Source organism: Lynx rufus, unplaced genomic scaffold (assembly GCF_022079265.1).
Source record: "Lynx rufus isolate CCGP_SWC_20201006 ecotype Redwood Valley unplaced genomic scaffold, mLynRuf1.p SCAF_11, whole genome shotgun sequence".
NCBI classification, from domain to species: Eukaryota; Metazoa; Chordata; class Mammalia; order Carnivora; family Felidae; genus Lynx; species Lynx rufus.
The window spans coordinates 49221423-49244368 of NW_025814825.1; the positions used below are offsets into that span (position 1 = coordinate 49221423).

At 38.9% G+C, this 22946-nt stretch overlaps 1 protein-coding gene across 1 annotated transcript in view; it reads left to right on the top strand.

Moving 5' to 3' along the window:
• The first annotated feature begins 2713 nt into the window (after positions 1–2713).
• The window catches only part of SMC3 (structural maintenance of chromosomes 3), a 38288-nt gene continuing 18055 nt past the window's right edge, over positions 2714–22946 (top strand). The window contains exons 1-12 of the mRNA XM_047073427.1: positions 2714–2828; positions 3826–3901; positions 10677–10715; positions 12333–12400; positions 14274–14345; positions 14722–14801; positions 15070–15148; positions 18259–18376; positions 20159–20334; positions 20979–21059; positions 21539–21703; positions 22604–22725. Coding sequence (XP_046929383.1) covers positions 2814–2828; positions 3826–3901; positions 10677–10715; positions 12333–12400; positions 14274–14345; positions 14722–14801; positions 15070–15148; positions 18259–18376; positions 20159–20334; positions 20979–21059; positions 21539–21703; positions 22604–22725 — 1091 coding nt within the window. The 5' untranslated portion in view covers positions 2714–2813. The remainder of the gene's footprint in view (positions 2829–3825; positions 3902–10676; positions 10716–12332; positions 12401–14273; positions 14346–14721; positions 14802–15069; positions 15149–18258; positions 18377–20158; positions 20335–20978; positions 21060–21538; positions 21704–22603; positions 22726–22946) is intronic.

Genomic DNA, 22946 nt, shown 5'->3' on the forward strand with positions numbered 1-22946 from the left:
CCAGTAGAGGGATGAGCATCTTTACTTCCTGAGAGACTAAGGGTTTTAGTCTTAGCTTTTAGGGCTTGGTACCTGAAAAGGCTTCTTCCCAAGTTTTTTCCCTAAGCTTCCCTAAAAAAAGTTTTGCAATGTCTCCTTTATATCCATGAGGGAAGCAATAAAAGATTTTGTCTTTTGTGAGCCTCATCTTCCCACAGTGCTATGGTTCTATCCTGCTTGGATGAGAATTTTCTAGGTTTCCTCTTAAGTGATTTGGCATTTGAAAGTCCCAGGAGTCACCAAGAGAAAACTATAATTTGGGATCATCCCTATTGTGCCAATTCTATCTCTTGGGGACCATAAGAATTGAATATGAGGGGTACCTGAGTGACTCAGTTGGTTAAGTGTCTGCCCTTGATTTTGGCTCAGGTCATGATCTCAGGGTTCATGAGATCAAGCCCCACATCAGGCTCAGTACTGACAGTGCAGAGCCTACTTGGGATTCTCACTCTCCCTCTCTCTGCCCCTCCTAACGTTCTGTGTGAGCGCTCTCTCTCAAAATAAAAAACTTAAAGAATATGAACTGAGTGATAATGAGAAATCTCCTTCCTAATCACTGGACTGGGAGATACCCACAGAAAATCTGCCTAGCCTAAGAATGAAGATAGATAGGGCATACATTAAAAAAGAATCTTTTTAAGAGGTGGGGAGGAATAACTTAGAAATAGATAAAATCAGTCTGTGATCCCTTCCTGGGATGGTAAAAGATTGTGAACTGAAAATAGCTTAGAGACAAAGCTTTATTTTGGAATGTCTTAACAATAGAGGGGTATAAGGAGGAGAATGAGAAACTATAACATCCGGGGTCTTACGTGGTAACTTGGCCCTTGTCCTGTACTTCACTTTCATTGTCCTTAGAGTCTTTACTACTTCAGGTACTGTACACCAGATTGAATTTTTGTGAGAAAGTCTACAGCCTCAGAATTCTTAGAAATATGGTCAGCAGTCAGCACAGCATAACTGGGTCCTCTCCTCAGGTCTCATGTAGCTAAAATCAAGATGTCAGTCAGGCTGCAATTTTCTTTTAGCCTAAGGGGCATCCACCTCTATAATTTGGGCAAATACATTTTATGCATCCTGTTTTTAATTCTAAACATGAAGTGATTTTTATTATCCTTATTTTATAGAATAGGAAGTAGAGGCTTCAAATGTTCAATATTATTATGCCTATAAGCCCACAGCTAGAAATCCAGAGTAGAGACACTAATCCCAGAGAAATGTTTAAGAGTTTGGGGTTTTTTGGGGGCGCCTGGGTGGCTCCGTCGGTTAAGCGTCTGACCTTGGCTCAGGTCACGATCTCATCGTCAGTGATTTCGAGCCCTGCATTGGGCTCTGTGCTGACAGCTCAGAGCCTGGAGCCTGCTTCGATTCTGTGTTTCCTTCTCTCTGCTCCACCCCGCCCCCCCCCCCCCACACTCTGCCTCGCTCTCTCAAAAATAAGTAAACATTAAAAAGAAAAAAGTTTTTCTAGTTTTGGGATTTTTTGTTTGTTTACACCAAGAGTTGGAAAGGATTTGACTCTGCCAGCACCAAGGGGTACTGACAAGGATGAAGTTAGCAGACGATTAAAAAGTTCAATCTAGAAATAATTAGGGCTGGAAGAGCTCGCTGCAGCAGGAGGGGAAGCAAGGACCTACCGACTTAAATGGCAGGTAATTTTTTTTTTTTTTCAACGTTTATTTATTTTTGGGACAGAGAGAGACAGAGCATGAACGGGGGAGGGGCAGAGAGAGAGGGAGACACAGAATTGGAAACAGGCTCCAGGCTCCGAGCCATCAGGCCAGAGCCTGACGCGGGGCTCGAACTCACGGACCGCGAGATCGTGACCTGGCTGAAGTCGGACGCTTAACCGACTGCGCCACCCAGGCGCCCCTATGGCAGGTAATTTTAACTACCAATTTCTAACAAACATTTTTCCCCTAAAATTGATTAGATTAGAATCATCTAGGGGGCTACTAGCACCTTTCAGGCTGTTTTAAAAAAAAAAGAGAGAACTTTTAATTTTAACTAAACCTCTTTTTGTTGCAATTGTTCAAGTCGGCCTAGATTTACAGCAAATGGCATAGTAAGAGCTCCAGGATTATTAATGATCACATTATTAAAACAAACTTTGCGCCAAGTTCCTTATGGGCTGTCCTACGAGTGTCCAGTCGAGAGCTAAGAGGAGCCATTCTAAATTTACACAAGTTCCCAGGCGACGGAGAATAATAGAGCAGCCGGGATTCGGACCACCGAACCCTATACTCCACCAGTTCGGGACCATTGCGGCAGCACGGGGGTGCACACTTTTAAACAGCCCGAGACCACGTGGCCACCGGCAAGCTCCGCTATTGGCCCCCCGACTCTAACACTTGGCTTTGGCGCCGAACCTTTCCCCCCATGTGGGCACAACCATTGGCTCCGCGCTCGGAGGGACTCTGCGCAAATCTCACGATCAAGACTTTTTCGAGTGAAGCTTCAGACTGATTCTCCGGAAATGTTCAGCTGAAAATTCAACAATCAAATGAAATCCACTCAATAGAGCCTTAGAAGGCTTCTTTTGCCAAAAGTAAAGAGGAGACGGGACCCCGGCTCCCCCTACGCTCTGCGGGGACCGCGAGTATGGTTCCGTTCAAGGCGCGGACTCCGCCTCCGCGGGCGCCGCCATTTTGTTTGGCTGGACGGGAGCGAGCGGCGCTTTGGGGGAGGGGTCTCGTAGGCGCCTCATTGGACCCCACGGCAGCGCTGTCGCTTCTCGGTGGGGAGGCCTTCTCCCCGGCGAGGGGCGCGGAATCATGTACATAAAACAGGTGAGGCCTGTGCGTCTCGCCCACTCCCTCGCGGGCCTGTGAGGACAGCTCCGTCTGGCGGGGGTGTCTCGGCTCGACCCGTGGCCTCCCGCCTCCCGGCAGGGTGGACCCAAGACGCGGGCTGCGGGGGAGGGGAGAGGCCCCGCCCCGCCAGCGCGGGGCAGCGGCGCGGGCCTCCCCGCCGGGCGCCCGTCCGCGGGAGTAGCATCTCCGAGAGGTTTGGAGGGACCGGGCCTTCCCAGTGGGTCGGGGGCGGGCTGGGGGCGGCAGCGGCGGGGCGGGCAAGCTGTGTCGTCCTGCCGGGGCCAGCCCCGCGCGGACCCTATGCGCGGGGTGTGTGGAAAGGTGGTCACCCGGGCCCGGGGGCATCCCTGGGGGGGCTCAGGTTGGGGTGTCAGCTTAGCCCGGGGTCTTTGTCCCCGAATTACAGGAGACGGGAAAGGGACCCTCCTCCTTGCAGAGTATGTAGCGCCGCCTCGTTCACTTGTTTACTTCTGTCAAAATGGTCTTCCCGCGCAAGAGTCCACCCCAAAGATGAACCCATCCGCACTCTTGGAAAAGTTTCTCTGTTGGATGTGTTGGACTCTCACCACCCCTTTCTTGGAACGTCTGCTCCTTCTGGCCGGTCGGCGTGTCCGAGAGAAGCGCCCACTGCTCCTGGAGTCAGGAAAGCTTGGGGCCGACCGGCCTGCTTGACACACTTTTTCGATGTAGCTCGGGGATGTTCAGCGTTCCAGCGAACCTTACTTACACAATGTACTTGCTCTTGAGAGTTCCTTAACAGGTGACTTACAACACTGGCCCTGGCTACCGATAAACGCGGACGTTTTAGAAGATTTTTTAATCGCCACTTTCCAAAATGAATTTTTCTTCTATGAAATGGAAAGTTCTCTATCTTGCATTAAATGAGAAACCAGAGAGAGAAGTGCCAAGGAAGAATGTTTAGGAGTTTCTTCTGGTAGTGTGTGTTCTCTGAAAAGTATCTTTTATTTATTAGGTTATCATCCAGGGTTTTCGGAGTTACAGAGATCAAACAATTGTAGATCCCTTCAGTTCAAAGCATAATGTTATTGGTAAGTGTTCATGGTTTCCAAGATCAGATTTATATTTATAGAGCCATTTAAATTCGGTCTATATTTAGGCTTGAGATGGGAATTGGCTTTGAATATTCTATGAATTTATACGTGTTTCTTCTATATGAAATAACATGTTTTTTTTTTTTTTTTAGTGTGCACTGATGAATTGCTTACTTTATATATTTAAAATGTTTGCACAAGTTACTCATTTGGGTAGCCTGGTAGGTGTGAAAGTGTCTTTTAATAGCTTTACGTTTATAGTGAATGACACTAAAGTTAGCATTTGAGCTATACTCTTCTTGATATGTCATTTCCTGGTTAAAATGCCCACTGTGGTCTAATTTCAGAGATGACCATTCTTTATTCACAAATTTGATTGTTCTTGGGTTTTTTCTTTCCTGTCCTAATATTTAAGGTCAGACTATGCAGCTTGGTGGGCAGAGCATAAACTTTGGAGCATAACAGAATGGGTTTCACGTCCCAGTTCTGACACATACTCTTTTTCAAACTTGACTTCTTGAGGGGCTTTAGTTTTCTGATTTACAATGAAGAGCTAATGATACCTATCTTATAGGGGCTGTTGGGAAAATTAAATGAGAAAGTATATGTATGAGGATAAAGGACTGAAACGATTATTGTCCTGCAGTACAGTATTTAGTCTAAAGACTTCAGTTGATAGTGTCCATTTTTTGCTGATAGAGCCAGCAAAAGTGTTTTCTGACATTCTGCTGAATTTTTAAAGGCTAGATGAAACAATGTGCTATAAATAGACTTAAGCTATACATTGTCTTCCTTGAGGGGTATATTGGTATATTAGACTGCTAAGTCCACCATAAAATACAGATTGGGTAGCTTAAAGAGCAGGAATTTATCTTCTCACTGCTCTGGTAGCTCAAATCCACAATCAGGCTGCCAGCATAGTCACATTCTGGAAGTTGCCATCTTTTTTGTTTGTTTGTTTTTAATGTTTTAATGTTTATTTTTGAGACAGAGACACAGAGTATGAGTGGGGGAAGAGCAGAGAGAGAGGGAGACACAGAATCCAAAGCAGGCTTCGGGCTCTTTGCTGACAGCTCAGAGCCTGACGTGGGGCTCGAACCCGTGACAAGTGAGATCATCACCTGAGCCAAAGTCAGATGCTCAACTGACTGAGCCACCCAGGCGTCCCCTGAAAGTCACCATCTTTGTCATCAGGCTCGTGTGACTGTTTGATTCTCTCTCCCTCTTCTTCATTAGAGCACAAATTCCATTATGAAGGCCCCACCCTCACAACCTCATTAATCCTGATTACCTCCCAAAGCTCCCCCCCCCCCAAATACCATAACATTTGGGGTTAGGGCTTCAACATATGAATGAGAGAGTGACACAGTTCATTCTGTGGCATGGGATAAGGTGAGATTTATATAGAGATCAGTAATAGGCAAACACTAAATGCTGATGTTCCCAGAGAATCTACTTTATTTTGAAATAAATAATAAATTTTAAAAATTGAGAGCAAAAGTGTCAACTATACTTTGAAATAAAATTTAAAAATTGAGGCATGGGAATGCAAACTGGTGTAGCCGCTCTGGAAAACAGTGTGGAGGTTCCTCAAAAAATTAGAAATAGATCTACCCTACCACCCAGCAATAGCACTGCTAGGAATTGACCCAAGGGATACAGGAGTGCTGATGCACAGGGGCAATTGTACCCCAGTGTTTATAGCAGCACTTTCAACAATAGCCAAATTATGGAAAGAGCCTAAATGTCCATCAACTGATGAATGGATAAAAAATTGTGGTTTATATACACAATGGAATACTACGTGGCCATGAGAAAGAATAAAATATGGCCTTTTGTAGCAACGTGGGTGGAACTGGAGAGTGTCATGCTCAGTGAAATAAGCCATACAGAGAAAGACAGATACCATATGTTTTCACTCTTAGGTGGATCCTGAGAAACTTAACAGAAGACCATGGGGGAGGGGAAGGAAAAAAAAAAAAGGAGGAGGAGTTTTTAAGAGACTCTTAAAAACTGAGAACAAACTGAGGGTTGATGGGGGGTGGGTGATGGGTATCGAAGAGGGCACCTGTTGGGATGAGCACTGGGTGTTGTATGGAAACCAATTTGACAATAAATTCATATTAAAAAAATAATAAAAATTGAGGCAAAAACAAAACCTGCCCTCAGTACATTAGTTGCAGCCTTGTAGTTGGGAATAAAGAAAACACTTTGGGGGTGCCTAGGTGGCTCAGTCAGTTAAACATCTGACCCTTGGTTTTGGATCATGTCTTGATCTCATGGTTGGAGGTTTCAAGCCCCGCATCGGGCTGTGAGCTAATGGTGCAGAACCTGTTTGGGATCCTCTCTCCCTCTCTCTCTGTCCCTCCCACCCCCGTGCGCATGTGCAAAATAAACTTATAAAAAAAAAAACACTTTTTACCCTCTGCTGTACCTGTTGAATAGTTAATTTAATTAAAGTGCCACAAGGATAGCCTGATTGTTCTGGTATTTTATTTATATTTTGATTACAAGTGCCTTCTGATTTTTATCAATCAGAAAATCTTTGGAAATGGAAAAAAATGAATAATTACTAGATATAAATTATTTAAAAATTATATATTCTATTAAAATATCGCTAGATTGGGGCGCCTGGGTGGCGCAGTCGGTTAAGCGTCCGACTTCAGCCAGGTCACAATCTCGCCGTCCGTGAGTTCGAGCCCCGCGTCGGGCTCTGGGCTGATGGCTCAGAGCCTGGAGCCTGTTTCCGATTCTGTGTCTCCCTCTCTCTCTGCCCCTCCCCCGTTCATGCTCTGTCTCTCTCTGTCCCAAAAATAAATAAACGTTGAAAAAAAAAAAATTTTTTTAAATATCGCTAGATTTATATTACAGGTTAAACTAGATGAATATCTTAATTAGATCAATGGTATAATTTTATGAGCTGTAAAATGATGACTTTTATTATGATGATTAGATTGTAGAATCTATCAAGTATTTTTGTTTTAGCTATTAAGAGACCACTGTTTTACTACTTTGTTTACATTAGTATTGTTAACAGTAACAGTTACAGAGTAAATTGTCTAAGTGTTTTTTCTTTTGTTTTAACAAACCTAATATGATTTTACTGCTTAAACATGTTTTTTTTTAAGGTTTTTAAGCTTTTTTAAAAAATTTATTATTTTTTGAGTGAGAGAGAGGGAGAATACCCACATGAGCAGGGGAGGGGCAGAGAGAGGGAGAGGGAAGATCCCAAGCAGGCTCCTCACTGTCAGTGCAGAGCCTGACTCAGAGCTCTGTCTCAGGAACTGTGAGATCATGCCCTGAGCTGAACTCAGGAGTTGGACACTTAACCAAGTAGGCCACGCAGGCACCCCACTGCTTAAACATGTTTTTAAAGACAGGAAAGACCCAAAGTAGTGTAGACTGAGATTGACATTAAAAATATCCTGTGAAAGCATAGTACTTTGATTATTTAATGATTTGACCTTAAAAAAAGATTTGAAGGCAACTATATCTTCTGGTGATCTTCAGTGTTTTAATCTCTTGCTTGAACAGTTGAATGATGTTTGAATTACCAAACATACACCTTTTTAAGGTTACTTTGTCTCTAGCTTTTTAACAAAAGAAATATGTTAATTGTAGAACGTTATGGAAGAGTTTAAAAGCTGAAAGGAAAAAACTATAAACTGTAATCCTGCCCAGCAATAGCCATTCTTAATATTAACAACCTATACTTGTATTAGCCTTGGTTTCCTAGAAAACAGAATCCAAGGCCCACTCAGCAACTAATAAGACTTTAATGGGAAGGTTCAGTCTGAGGGCAAGAGTAAAACGGAAAGTTGGTCATAGCTTTATAAAGAAGGTTCAGCTGGTTTGTGGTCATATTGGATAACTTCCAGACAGACTTTGTGAACCCACCACGCCTGGGAAAGATCAGATTGGAAAGGAATGGAGACGGCTTTGTCTGCTAGTTCCTGTTCTCTGATTGGTCAGAGTTTACTACACAGGGCATTAATTAATTCCTCCATGCTTTTGGATTGTGTTACTCTGGGGACTAACCCCGTAAAGTAGTCAGGGAACTATATAGTGTCTTTTGGATTTTCACAGGTCTGACCTGAGTGCACACCCAGTGTAGGCTGAAACAACCTAAAGGTGATGGAATACTGAATCTCTCCATTGACAGGCAGTTAAGGCTTGGGTTGGGGCAGGTGATTCTGGGGCACATATAAACTGGATCTACCCCCATATGCCTCCAGTCTTTGTGTACATCTACATAAATAAGACTTTTTTTTTTTTTTTAAGTTTATTTTGAGAGAAAGCACAAGTGAGGGAGGGGCAGGGAGGAAGAGAAAATCCCAAGCAGTCCCTGAGCTGTCAGCACAGAGCCCAACGTGGGGCTTATTCCCATGAACAGTAAGATCATGACCTGAGCCAAAATCAAGAGTCAGGCGCTTAATGGACTGAGCCACCCAGTCTCCCCCTAAGCATTTTAATGTAATTTTTAATTATTTTTTTAATTTTTAAATATATTTTTCATTTATTATTTTTGAGAGAGCATGCGTGGAGGAGGGACAGAGAGAGAGAGGGAGACACAGAATCCAAAGCAGGCTCCAGGCTCTGAGCTCTCAGCAGAAGAGCCCAACGCGGAGCTAGAGGTCAAGAACAGTGAGGTCATGACCTGAGCCAAAGTCAGACACTTAACCAACTGAGCCAGCCAGGTGCCCCTATTTAATTTTTTAAATGTTTTATTTATTTTTGAGAGAGTGCACACAAGAACAGGGAGGGGCAGAGAGAGAGGGAGACCGAGGATGTGAAGTGGGCTCTGTGCTGACAGCAGAGAGCCCGGTGGCTGGAATCCCCAAATTGAACCATGAGGATGATCCTGACCTGAGCTGAAGTTGGACACTCAACCAGCTGAGCTACCCAGTCGCCCCACAATAAGCCTTTTAAAATAAAATAAAAGTGGGCTTGTAGTATAATCTTTTGATAATCTGTTTTTTTCTACTTAAGAATAAGTCTTGGGGCGCCTGGGTGGCTCAGTCGGTTAAGTGTCCGACTTCGGCTCAGGTCATGATCTCGTGGTTCGTGAGTTCAAGCCCCGCATCAGGCTCTGTGCTGATGGCTCAGAGCCTGGAGCCTGTTTCCGATTCTGTGTCTCCCTCTCTCTGACCCTCCCCCGTTCATGCTCTGTCTCTCTCTCTCTCTCTCTCAAAAATAAATAAACGTTAAAAAAAATTTTTTTTTTTAAGAATAAGTCTTGAATCTCTTTCCTTATTAAATAGTCAACATCCTTGAAATTGCTTTACAGTGTTCCACTGATGGGTAGGAGTAATTAAAGGGAAATTTAAAGTTTTAAGTTATTTATGAATAGATTACGGTTTTAATTATATGTAATTCTTTGAATGCTAAATTCTCTTTTTAAACTTTTATTTAGAGATAATTTCAAATTTACAGAAAAGTTGTATAAATAGGAACAGTACAGAGAATACGCTGATCTCCTTTACCCAAATCTACCTGTTAACTTTTTCCTCTTTTGCTTTATCATTTGTACCCACTCTCACACTTTTTTTCTTAGAATAAGTTATGTAGGTCTTTGTCCTTTACCGTTGACTTCAATATATGCTTTCTAAGAATAGGGATATTCTCTTACATAATCACGGTAGAGTTTGTAAATTTCCGTAAATTTGACATTAATACGATAATCTGCTGTTTATTTTCCAGTTGTACTGATTGACCCCCAAATTTTCTTTATAGTATTTTTTCCTCCAGTACAGGGCCTAATTTAGGGTCAGGTATTGCTTTTGGTGGTCATATCTATTTAGTCTCTTTAATCTGGATCATTTCCATAGCCTTTCTTTGTCTTTTTTAACATTGTTTTTTTTTTTTCCTTTTTTTTCCTCAACTTTTTTTTTTTCTTTTTTTTTTTCTTTTTTTTATTTTTGGGACAGAGAGAGACAGAGCATGAACAGGGGAGGGGCAGAGAGAGAGGGAGACACAGAATCAGAAACAGGCTCCAGGCTCTGAGCCATCAGCCCAGAGCCTGACGCGGGGCTCGAACTCCCGGACCGCGAGATCGTGACCTGGCTGAAGTCGGACGCTTAACCAACTGCGCCACCCAGGCGCCCCGCCACCAACATTGTTTTTAAAAAATACTACATAAATGATGTGTCCTTCTGAGTTTATTATATCTGGAAGTGAATGATGTCTACTTTTTTTGTTGTTGTTTAATTTACTTCTTTTGAGAGAGTATGTACAAGTAGTGGGAGGGTGGCTCGGTTGGTTGAGTGTCCAACTTTGGCTCGGGTCATGATCTCAGTCAGTGAGTTCAAGCCCCTTGTCGGGCTCTGTGCTGACAGCTCAGAGCCTGGAACCTGCGTTGAATTCTGTCTCCTCCTCTCTCTGCCCCTCCCCTGCTCGTGCTCTGTCTCTGTCTCAAAAATAAACGAACATTAAAAATTAAAAAAAAATTGCATGTCCATAGTAATGATTGTAAATTATGAAAACCTAGTAACATATTATTCCAAATATTATTTGTTAGGAAAAAGCAAAAGAATAAACAATGAAGTAAATTTAAGAAAAAAAAAATACCTGAAGTCTCTACAAAAATTGCATTCATTTGGTGATTAAAGCTGTTTTGTTTATGGATTTCTTTTGTTCACTGTTCTTTGTATTTAATTTCAGATATTAAGATGTTAAGTTAGAAAATGGAATATAAATTTTTTAATACTTACGGTAAAGTTTTAATTTTATTGGTTTTTATAGAAAGTAACATGTACTTTTTGAAATTTTATAGTGGGCAGAAATGGATCTGGAAAAAGTAACTTTTTTTACGGTAAGTGTTGTTTTTTCAATTCTAAATATATTAAGACCTGGGTATCTTCGCGTAGTTTATTTTAAAGATTGGTTTTCTGAGATTATGTCTGTATGAAACTCAAGAAATACTTTTTCGTACAGGGTTGCAGTTTAGTGTAGGGAGTGTAGAGTATAATGATCTGAGTTCTACTCTATACCTAGTGATTAAGTAGCTGAGAGGTTGGGCAAAACAATCTTTCAGGGTACTCTTTGCAATTTAAAAGTGTACTTGACCTGTCTACTTTGATGGGTTATGGGAATCATGAGATAATAATAATGGAAGTGCTTTTTAAACTTGAATGCTGTATGTAAATGTTGCAGATGCATATTTATACAAGTGTAAATGCAACAACATAGTTAATATTGTTTTGGAAAATGACTCATCTTCTTGTTTCATTATGTATGTATGTAAGTAAATAAGCCTTTCACCCAACATGGGGCTTGAACTCATAATCCCAACCAAGATCATGAACTGCATGCTCTACTGACTGAGCCAGCCAGGCATCCCTCTGTTTCATCTTTTAAAAAAATGTTTTCTAAATCATTTTTATGAAAGATAGAAGGGTGTAAAAAATTACTCAACAAAGATTATTGTCAGTTTGAAGATAGTAAATAGCTTTGAAAATTCTAAAGATAAAATACATTTAAGTATAATGCCTCTGTTAACAAATCCTTTGGAGAGAGAAAACATCTGAACAGGTTTGAACTATACAAGAAGTAGATTGAAAAAATTTTGAACCTCTTGTTTGAGTAGTGCTTGAGGGAAAGGGGGTGGGGCTTAGCAGGAGCAAAGGTTCTATCCCTCTGTGCTCACAAATCTATAGCCCTTCAGTGGTTGTAATTTGGTGATGATAAGTGAGTGGGATTGGAGTAGAAGTATTTCATAATCTCCAGGCGGATAAAGGCAGTTTGAATCTGTTCCCCTAAGGTGATTATGGGATTATGAAAGATAAGCACTCTCCCCTCAACATACACATTCATACATGCATACTCAACTCTTGGAATGTCAAAGGTCTCTTGGGTGAACTGGTAACAGGACAGCTGAGTAGAGTTTCATTTCTAGGGCAGGGTGGTCCAGTTAGGTACTTTATATGGAAGCAGCAGTGACTTCTTACAGAAGATAAGAGCACTGCAAACAGTGCAGTAGAATGTGGGAATCTGAACTGTTTTCCCTGTGTTTCCCACTTAGTTTAATTTCTTTTGACAAAACTATCCTGCTAAGGATATGGTAAGAATATGTCCTATTTTGTTAATAAATACTTTGATGTATATTATTTACTTCTAGTGGATAAAAGCAAAGTGTTAATCACTCAGTGTATACTTTGATCAAGAGGTAGATTTTAGTTCTGCTTACCTCTTTTTGTTACCTCAGTGTTCTCTTTTTCTTCCCTTAAATGTTTCAGTGCAAACTTCTTAGTATTTTTCTTGTCATTTCTAAGCTGATTAGTCTAAAATACAAGCAATTTTTTGCATATATGAAATAGATAATCTGTTTTATCTGCCTTGTTCATTACCTGATAGAGGTATGGGAAGTTATAAATTAAGGCATAAAGCTTCTTTGAGACTATACTAATATTTAATGTTTTTGTATTTTTAGCAATTCAGTTTGTTCTTAGTGATGAGTTCAGTCATCTTCGTCCGGAACAGCGATTGGCTTTGTTGCATGTGAGTGAGATTGCTTTGAGATTGTCAATACATGTTGACATTATGTATTTTTAAAACTATATTGTTAATTCTGGTAAATAAAATCACTTGTTCAAGTTTCAGATCTTTTGTAAACATGATATAATCTCTCTTAGTAAACATGGTACAGTCTCTCTTAAGTGTGTTAATTCTACTATGGAATTTAGCCTACTATATTAATGCATGATAAAGGCCTAATTTTTATGTAAATGGTAATAAAATTGTAGGACTTTCCTATAAATGGGTGTGTCTTCCATATAAATAGAAATTCTTTTTAAAAAAAATTTTTAGTGTTTATTTTTGAGAGAGAGAGAGCATGAGCAGGGGAGGTGCAGAGAAAGAGGGAGACACAAAATCTGAAGCAGGTTCCAGGCTCTGAGCTGTCAGCGCAGAGCCCAGCACAGGGCTCGGACCCAAAAACCATGAGATCATGACCTGAGCTGATGTTGGACACTCAACTGACTGAGCCACCCAGGCACCCCATAAATACAAATTCTTTATTAAGAGTATGGTCTGGTGATGCTCTGGAAACAGGCTTGCTGAAGAGGAAAGAGTTTGAAATTGGGAATTAGGAACTTTGAGACTCAGAACCAGAAGTTAATTGGGAGCATAGAGAAGGAACCATTACAAACTAAACAGCATAACATGTTATAATTTTATCCATATTTGTAACTCAAATGGTCACATCATTTCCCAATATGAAAGATAAGTGTATTTATAGTAATGAAAATTATTAGAATTTTTCATTGGATCATTATGAATAATGAACTAAAGAAATTTTAGGATAAAAAATGATAAAATGCTATAACAAAATAATAAATTTATTGTCAGTTTGAATATGACATAGTTTTAAAATGAGAGAGTGAGATTCCTTAGTATATCTTAACAGAGTCTCTCACACTTAGGAAGGTGGTTTATTTTGTTTGTTTTCTTACCATTATCAACTGGTTGCCTATAGAAAAAATTTTTTTTACGTTTCTAAGATAGGCATTGAAAGAATAACTTCTTTAGGTATCATTCTTTATTATATTGAATCACTGTGTAGTAACAGTTTCTAGAATCTGGAAATTATCTGAACTTGGTAAAGGAGTGGCAGCATCATAAATTGGTGTATATGTGACATATATTAACTGTGTGTGTTTTCATAGCAGATTTAAAATTATATAGGATATAGCAAATTTAAACAAGTAAATAAAAATAAATAATTAGTTTTAAAAAAGCCAGGGCAGCTGGGTGGCTGAGTCGGTAAGTATCCAACCTTGGATTTCAGCTTAGGTCATGATCTTTGGTTTGTGAGATCGAGCCCTCCGTTGGGCTCCACGCTGGCAGTGTGGAGTCTACTTGGGATTCTCTCTCCTCTCTGCCCCTCCCCTGCTCTCTTGTACACCTGCGCTTTTTGTCTCTCTCAACAATAAATAAATAAACTTAAAAATTAAAAAAAGCCGAGTTCCAGTAATTATATGATTTGTTAGGGTTCCTTTCCAGCATTGAGTGAGTCTGTAAGAGAAAAGCCTCAAAGTGTTGTTGATATTAGCAAATAAGTAGAATTAGGTGGGCATGGGGTCTTATGTTCTAATAAAGTGGTTTTCAGAACAAGACCTAAGTACATCTGACTTTGATATCTCTTGGATAGTTTTCATTTTTTTAGTCAGAATCTAAAGCCATTTGGTTGACAAGTATTGTTATCCTCATCCAGTGTCTTTGCTCTAGGATATATACTAGCCCAATAGAAATTTTTTTCCATTGAATTAGGCTTATTGCCATGCACTAAACTTTAAAGGTGTTTAAAGAAAAAATTAAAAAAAGAATATGAAAATACCACTTAAATGACAATTTTATTTTTTACATGTTTTAGGAGGGTACTGGTCCTCGTGTTATTTCTGCTTTCGTGGAGATTATTTTTGATAATTCGGACAACCGGTTGCCAGTGAGTAATGGCTTTTTTTTTTTTTCTAGTCACAATTTTGAGAATTTTATTGATGCAGCTGATTTTTTTCCCAACCTTTGAAACATTCATAACTGTATTAAGTACAATTCTTATAATTTAGTTTATGTTAAAATAGCTATATGGTTTACATATTCATTTTGTCCTAAAATTATAATTAACATTCTAGCAAATAGGGTGTGTAAGTTGTTGTGAAAAAGTATCTTTGTCATAAGAATTGATATTCATAGCAAATCTTTAGTGAGAATTGAATTTCAAAATAAGTGTTATGGTTACAGACTCTAGAATGACCTTATTAACTGAAAAGTTTTCCATTTTTACTATGAAATTAACTTCAGGCTTTTACATTCTTTCTTAGATTGATAAAGAAGAAGTTTCACTTCGAAGAGTTATTGGTGCCAAAAAGGATCAGTATTTCTTAGACAAGAAAATGGTCACGTAAGCGATTTCTTTACATTTATAATTTCTTTATGAAAGAGTAAAAGTATTTTACTTAACTCCTATATGGGTTATGTATGCCTCGTGGTCAACAAACCAAAATTTAGAGCATTAACAGAAGAATCAAGATTCTCTGAGGCCAGTAGAATAAATGGTTTCATGACTATTCTATACTCCCTCATGTTCCTTAACCCAGCAGTTACCCTTCATTTTTTTGCTTATTATTGGGCGATTAATCTGAAAAAATATTTTCAATGTTTATTAACAGGAAAAATGATGTGATGAATCTCCTTGAAAGTGCTGGTTTTTCTCGAAGCAATCCTTATTATATTGTAAAACAAGGAAAGGTAAAAATATTGTATGTCCTTTTTTTATAGAATGTTTTCTGAATATATTCACTTGAATGATGAATTTGTTTATAGATTCTAGTGGTTAAGTTGAAGCAAAAATGGACCTTACTGTCTCTTGTTTTCATTGATTTATTTTGTATAGATATTAGTATTACTTTTTATGTGGCCATAAAATTACAAAGTAGATCCACTGTGTAATGGGATTCAATTTTTTCAGCAGTTAGTGGATGTTGTTTTCGTTGTGACCTGTATCACTTAATAAGGTGTGCTATACTGGAAGACATTTTGGTTTGTGAAAGTCACAATGGAAATATTTAAGAATATTGTAGAAATTCTTTAAAAATAGCATTTGAAAAAAATTACTTCCTAAAAGTAATACTCTGTTATTTAATATATCACAGAGTTAAAATGGTGGAAAGCTTACATTGCCAGAAATCTACCATAATGCTGTATATTGTTTTTGCTTGTAGAGATTATATTCTTTATAGTTTTTAGTAGTTGCATACTTCAGCTGATTATTGTTTCCTCATATACTTTAAATTTTATCTAAGATAACTTCTTTTTCTTAGAACATACCCTGTATTGTTCACATAGTTTGCTGTAGTGTTTTTTTGGACTAGGGGAAAGTTCTTTTTAAATGTCCACTTATTTCATATTGGAGACATTTTTAGATATGTGTCGAAAACTTAGCATTCCGAACTGATTAGGAAGAATACGTATGGTGTTTCACATTTGGGAAATGCAGAGCAAGTTTTTGAAGACCATCTTTAGAAGCAAGGAATTTTTTTAAAAGGAGGCTGACTACGGGGTGACTGGGTGGTGCAGTAGGTTACGTGTCTGACTGCGGCTCAGGTCAAGATCTCATAGCTCATGGGTTCAAGCCTCACATTGGGGTCTGTGCTGACAGCTCAGCGCCTGGAGCCTGCTTTGGATTCTGTGTCTCCTTCTGTCTCTTCCCCTCGCCCGCTCACATTCTGTCTCTACTCCAAAAATAAACAAAAAATTTAAAGAGGCTGATTACGAAAGACTAATTAATCTGAGTCTTCCCTGCAAACATACAGCATAGGCCCCTATACTTTCAGTTTCTATTCATGTCATTTCGTATTAAGCCATCCATAAGTTACTTCATCTAAAAGAATGTTGCCTTCACCCCAGTGAAGACACTTCACTTTTTTCTAATTTGATTTTTTTCATAATAATTATACTGTATTGGTATACTTATTTCTTCTTCCATTAGAATGTAAGTTCCATGAGGGCAAGACTTTGTTTTGTTCATTGCTCTTTTCCCAGTGCCCAGCAGAGTGGCATATATGTTGTAAACATTTATTAAATATTTTTGAAGTGAGCAACTTGAATGAACATGCATAATTGGGGTAACCAGTGATAAGGATCTGAAAGGAGATTCTTTGATGTCTATACTTTTGATAGACCACATTTTTCCCAGAGTTGATTTCTGTCTTTATGTGAAAGTGTTAGAGTAACTTCACTTTTTTAATGCCATGACAGCATTTTTTGCATTTAGTGGCTAACTTTATTTTTATGAATATGTTAAACTCACGCTTGTTGTTTAAAGTTGCATGGCACTTAGTTTGTACCACTCTGTGTTTTTTTGCCGTATATTTAAAAAATTTTTTTTGATGTTTGTTTGTTTTTGAGAGAGAGAAAGAGAGCATAAGCAGGGCAGGGTCTGAGAGAAGGGGACAGAGGATCCAAAGCAGGCTCTGTGCCAACAGCAGTGAGTCCGATGTGGGGCTCGAACTCATAAACTGAGAGATCATGACCTCAGCTGAAGTTGGATGCTCAACCGACTAAGCCACCCAGGTGCCCCACCATATATTTTTAAATAAGATTTTTAAAATGCTTTTGCTTGTTTTATTTAATGTTAGTTACTACCTGTGATAGACAGTTATTTTTACCTATCTATATTTAAAGAATACCATTTTGGGGGCACTCATCTGGCTCAGTTGGTAGACCATTCAACTCCTGATCTTGGGGGCATAGAGCTTACTTAAAAAATAATAGTAATAATGGGGCACCTCGGTGGCTCAGTCAGTTAAGCATGTGACTTCAGCTCAGGTCATGAACTCACAGTTTGTGGGTTTGAGCCCCACATTGGGCTCTGTGCTGACAGCTCAGAGCCTGGAGCCTGCTTCAGATTCTGTCTCCCTCTCTCTCTGCCCCTCCCCTAACTCACGCTCTGTTTCTGTCTCTTAAAAATAAATAAACATTAAAAAGTTTTTTTAAATAGTAATAATAATAAAGCATACCATTTTTGCTATACTTTTAATAGTATCATAACTTTTTAAAAATGTAGAGTGATAGTTTCCCCTTGTAAAAATACTGTTCTTTTGAACAGAGTTCATCTTTTTTTTTTTTTTAATGTTTATTTATTTTTGAGAGAATGCATGCAAGCGAAGTAGGGTCAGGAGGAGAGGGGAACAGAGGATTGGAAGCGAGCTCTGTGCTGACACCAGAGAGAGCCCGATGCAGGGCTCGAACTCGCAAACCTTGAAATCGTGACCTAAGCCAAAGTTGGATGCCTAACCAACTGAGCCATCTGGGCACCCCTGGAGTTCATCTTTTATATTTTATCATATTGACTGAGGAAAAATGGTGATGTAATGTTCTTCCTTCGTTTTTGTTTTTGTTGTTTTGTTTTTACAAAGTTTATTTTGAGAGAGGCAGCACGAGTAGGGGAGGGGCAGAGAGAGAAGGAGAGAGGGAAAATCCCAAACAGGCTTCAGGAAGCTAACACTCAGAGCCCAGTGTGGGGCTCAAACCCACAAAACCTCGAGGTCAGAACCTGAGCCAAAATCAAGAGTCGGATGCTTAACTGACTGAGCCACCCAGGAGCCACGTTTTTCTTTCATTTTTAATTTAGAGAGTCTTATTCATAAATTAGACTTGTGAATGTATCAATCCTATTTGGATTTTTATTTAATAAATTTTATTTAAATGAGATAGATGTCTGTAAGTAAATGCACTGTACGAATTGCATTATTGAAGTTATGCTCTACTTAAAACCTAGCATGTGAGTACTCTTTCAAAGTAGAGTTCTTAAAGAACAGTCTATAGCTACGTAATAATTATTTTTCTAAAATTTTTAGATCAACCAGATGGCCACAGCACCAGATTCTCAGAGACTAAAACTATTAAGAGAAGTAGCTGGTACTAGAGTGTATGATGAACGAAAAGAAGAAAGCATATCTTTAATGAAAGAAACAGGTAAAATGAATGTGATTCTGCCTTATTTGTGTTGTGAATTACATATTCATTGTGCTATGATGGTTGAGGGGAGTTCAATCTGTTCTCAAGAGTATACTGTTTGATAGTTTGCCTGTGTACTGAATGGAGAGAAAATTAGTTTGAGACATTTTAAGGTTTGAGATTTCCAGTGATTTCTCTCTTTAAATAAAGAATTACTGTTAGATAATGCTGCCTTTATAGGTCATCTGTTTTGTGCCTCTAACGTCCTCATTGTTAGTGAGGATAACAGATTTGGATGCAAACCTCAAAAAGCATTTCTGGAAGTATCAGCTGGCATTAGGTTTTAAGTTGTTCAGGAGCAAGTAAATGGAAAACTTTAAGAATTTTCCTTAGTACATTATGATGGAAACCCTACTTTGCTTTTCAATTGCTATGGTTTGTCATTCCATAGATAGTCCTGAGTTCAAAATCTGACTAATAATTAACTGACGATGTGACTTTAGACTTGATCTCTCTGGTCTAAAGCTTCTCCATCTGTAAAATTCTTTTTCATAGTTCATGGTGATAAATAGAGGAGCAAAGTAGTACCATGATTGGAATATAGTAGGTGTTCAATATACGGCAGCTGTGGATAATGCTATTATAGTAAAAGTTGAGAATCAGTGACATCAATGATGTTATGGTTTTTAATTTTGTAATGTTGTGGGAAGGCACAGTTGCCTTTAAAGGATGTTTAAACAGAGGCCTTACTACATGTATCGTAAGAATTAGTAAACACTAGTTTGGAAAGATATATGCCCCCGTATGTATGTGCATTGCAGCATTATTTACAGTAGCCAAGATGCGGAAGCAGCATAAGTGTCCATCAGATGAATGTTTAAAGATGTGGTATATGCATACAAGGGAATATTACTCCATTTTTTAAAAAATGAGATCTTACCATTTGTGACAACATGGATGAACTTAGAGGGTATCATGCTGAGTGAAATGAGTCGGACAGAAAGGCATATACCACATGATTTCACATATATACAGGATCTAAAAAAACAGCAAACAAAATAGAAACAGACTCATAAATATAGAGAACAAACTGGTGGTTGCCAAGGTGGTGGTGCAGGGGGAAGATGGGTGAAACAGATGAAAGGGATTAGGAGGAAAAACTTCCAGTTATAAAATAAGTCACAGAGATGAAAAGTATAGTATAAGGAATATAGTCCATGATATTGTAATAATGTTGTATGGTGACAGATGGTAACTAGACTTATCACGGTGAGCATTGTGTAATGTATAAAATTATGAAATCACTATTGTGCACTTGAAATTAACATAACATTGTATGTCAACTAAAATAAAAAGTTTTAAAGTGTCACCATGTGTAACTGTTCTCTGATGCTTTTCATAATGAAGCATCGTGTCATTTTAGTTTTAGATTTGGTTACCACATACTTTCAAATAATGCTATAGTTCTTTTTTTTTTTTTTTAATTTTTTTTTTTTCCAACGTTTGTTTATTTTTGGGACAGAGAGAGACAGAGCATGAACGGGGGAGGGGCAGAGAGAGAGGGAGACACAGAATCGGAAATAGGCTCCAGGCTCTGAGCCAGCAGCCCAGAGCCTGACGCGGGGCTCGAACTCACGGACGGCGAGATCGTGACCTGGCTGAAGTCGGACGCTTAACCGACTGCGCCACCCAGGCGCCCCAATGCTATAGTTCTTAAGGTTAATTTAACTCATGGTATATTTGAGAAGATATTACATCAAAATTTCATTCAACTTCTTCACTCCTCTCTCATTTTTTAAGAGGGCAAACGCGAAAAAATCAATGAGTTGTTAAAATACATTGAAGAGAGATTACATACCTTAGAAGAAGAAAAGGAAGAACTGGCTCAATATCAGAAGTGGGATAAAATGAGACGAGCCCTGGAATATACCATTTACAATCAGGAACTTAATGAGACTCGTGCTAAACTTGATGAGGTAAAATACTTTTGTCACTTAAATTCATGAGTGATTTTATTTGAATGAGTAAGTTAAGCTTATGCTATATTTATACTTTTCAGTGGTTTTTAAATAGGAACTTAAAAATTTTTAAATCTTAATAAATTCATTGGTCAGTGAATTTGTTCTTTTAATTATTCCAAGGAAAATGCCTAGGTCTGTGTGGTCCTTGCTGTAGTTGCATCTGAAATATAATCAGGTAGTGATGCAAGACAAACCAAAATGAGGGCAGCCACCTTTAAAAGCTTCATGAAGAAGGGGTGCCTGGCTGGCTCAGTCAGTGGGGAGCATGGGACTCCTGATCTTGGAGTTCATGTTGTGAGTTCAAGCCCCATGTTGTGGGTAGGATTTACTTGATAATAAAAACAAAAAGCCTCATGAATTTTTTTTGTTGGCTTTTTAAAATGTATTTTGTAAATAGTATTGCTGATATTTTGTCCAAAAATTGCTTTAGGTAATACTCAAAGGACTTTTTACTTAAAACCACTAAAAATTGTTTTATAAAAACTCTTTAAGTGAATGATTTTATTTTAGAAGATATTTTTAAATTTTACTATTGTGTTGTGAAGTATGAAACAAATATAAAATGAGTTAGAAATTATAGCTTTTTTTTCTTCCCCCAGCTTTCTGCTAAGCGAGAGACTAGTGGGGAAAAATCCAGACAATTAAGAGATGCCCAGCAGGATGCGAGAGATAAAATGGAGGTAAGATTATAAACAAGGCTTAGGTTAGCTTATATTTTTCGACCACAGTAAACCCCCTTTTGTACCAGAATTATGGAATGGTTTAAAAAAAAAAACAAAAACAAAAAGTTAAAGGGGTACGTGGGTGGCTCAGTTGGTTAAGCATCTAACTTCAGCTCAGGTCATGATCTCATGGCTCATGAGTTTGAGCTCCACATCAAGTTCTGTGCTGACAGCCTGGAGCCTGCTTCAGATTCTGTCTCTCCCTCTCTCTCTGCCCCTCCCCCGCTCAAGTTCTGTCTCTCTAAACATTAAACAAAATTAACAGAATTATGAAATGGTAACTTGAAGTGAATGTCATTGAGATTGAGTATTGGAAAGACAGAATAGTACTGAAAGTGTAATTGAAAGAAAAAGAAGGGATAGAACTAATGGTGTCCAAACTCTGCTGTTGTACTTTCAATTGTCTGACTCATTTCTATTTGATACTTTTTGATTAGGATATTGAACGTCAAGTTAGAGAGCTGAAAACAAAAATTTCAGCTATGAAAGAAGAAAAGGAGCAGCTCAGCGCTGAAAGACAAGAACAAATTAAGCAGAGGACTAAGTTGGAGCTTAAAGCCAAGGACTTACAAGATGAATTGGCTGGCAATAGTGAACAAAGGGTGAGTTAAAATACTAAAAATGAAAGACGTAAACATTCAGTTGAATAGGAATTACAGAAGACCATCCTTTCTGTGACAAGGTTGTATGCTTGAATTTTTGTAAAAGATCTGGCACATTAAAATAATTTCTACTCAAGTGGCAACTCTGTACTGTCTCCTTGTTTCTTTCATTTAAAAATTAGCTTTGTGGGGGGCACCTGGGTGGCTCAGTCGGTTAAGCGTCCGACTTCGGCTCAGGTCACGATCTCGCGGTCCGTGGGTTCGAGCCCTGCGTCGGGCTCTGGGCTGATGGCTCAGAGCCTGGAGCCTGCTTCCGATTCTGTGTCTCCCTCTCTCTCTGACCCTCCCCCGTTCATGCTCTGTCTCTCTCTGTTTCAAAAATAAATAAACTTAAAAAAAAAATTAGCTTTGTGGGAGAGGCCAGTCTGGCTCAGTTGGTGGAGCCTGCAACTCTTGATCTCAGGGTTGTGAGTTCTAGCCCCATGTTGGGTATGGAGATTACTTAATAAAATCTTTAAATAAATAGGCAAATAAATACTAGTTTTGTGTTGAAGGATCAGTTTTCTCATGATTTCTTTTCACGAGAAAATATTTTATGCTAGACTTAAGCACAAAATGTTTAAAAATTTAAGACTGCATTTTTACTGGGGCGCCTAGGTGGCTCAGTTGGTTAAGCATCTGACTTGGGCTCAGGTCATGATCTCGCGGTTTGTGAGTTCGCGCCCATGTTGGGCTCTGTGCTGACAGCTCAGAGCCTGGAACCTGCTTTGGATTCTGTGTCTCCCTCTCTCTCTGCCCCTCCTCCACTTGCTCGCTCTCTCTCTCTCTCTCAAAAATAAACCTTAACGATTTTTTTTAATTAAAAAAAAGATTACATTTGTACTTCTCCTTTATTTACAGAAACGCTTATTAAAAGAGAGGCAGAAGCTGCTTGAAAAAATAGAAGAAAAGCAGAAAGAACTGGCAGAAACAGAACCTAAATTCAACAGTGTGAAAGAAAAAGAAGAGCGAGGAATTGCTCGGTATGGGATTTCTTTCACCAACATTTCTAACTTTCTACATAGTTCCTCTATAAAACCTAAGTAGTTATGAGTTAAGACAGTGAGGGCAAAAGTTAAATTCCATTTCAAAGTAATAGGCTATATTAAAAAACTATTGTGGACCAAGCGTTATTGTATACATATTGCATACATTTTTTTTCTATTCAGAAACTTTAGGAGATAGCTGTAGGTTTGACAAACTT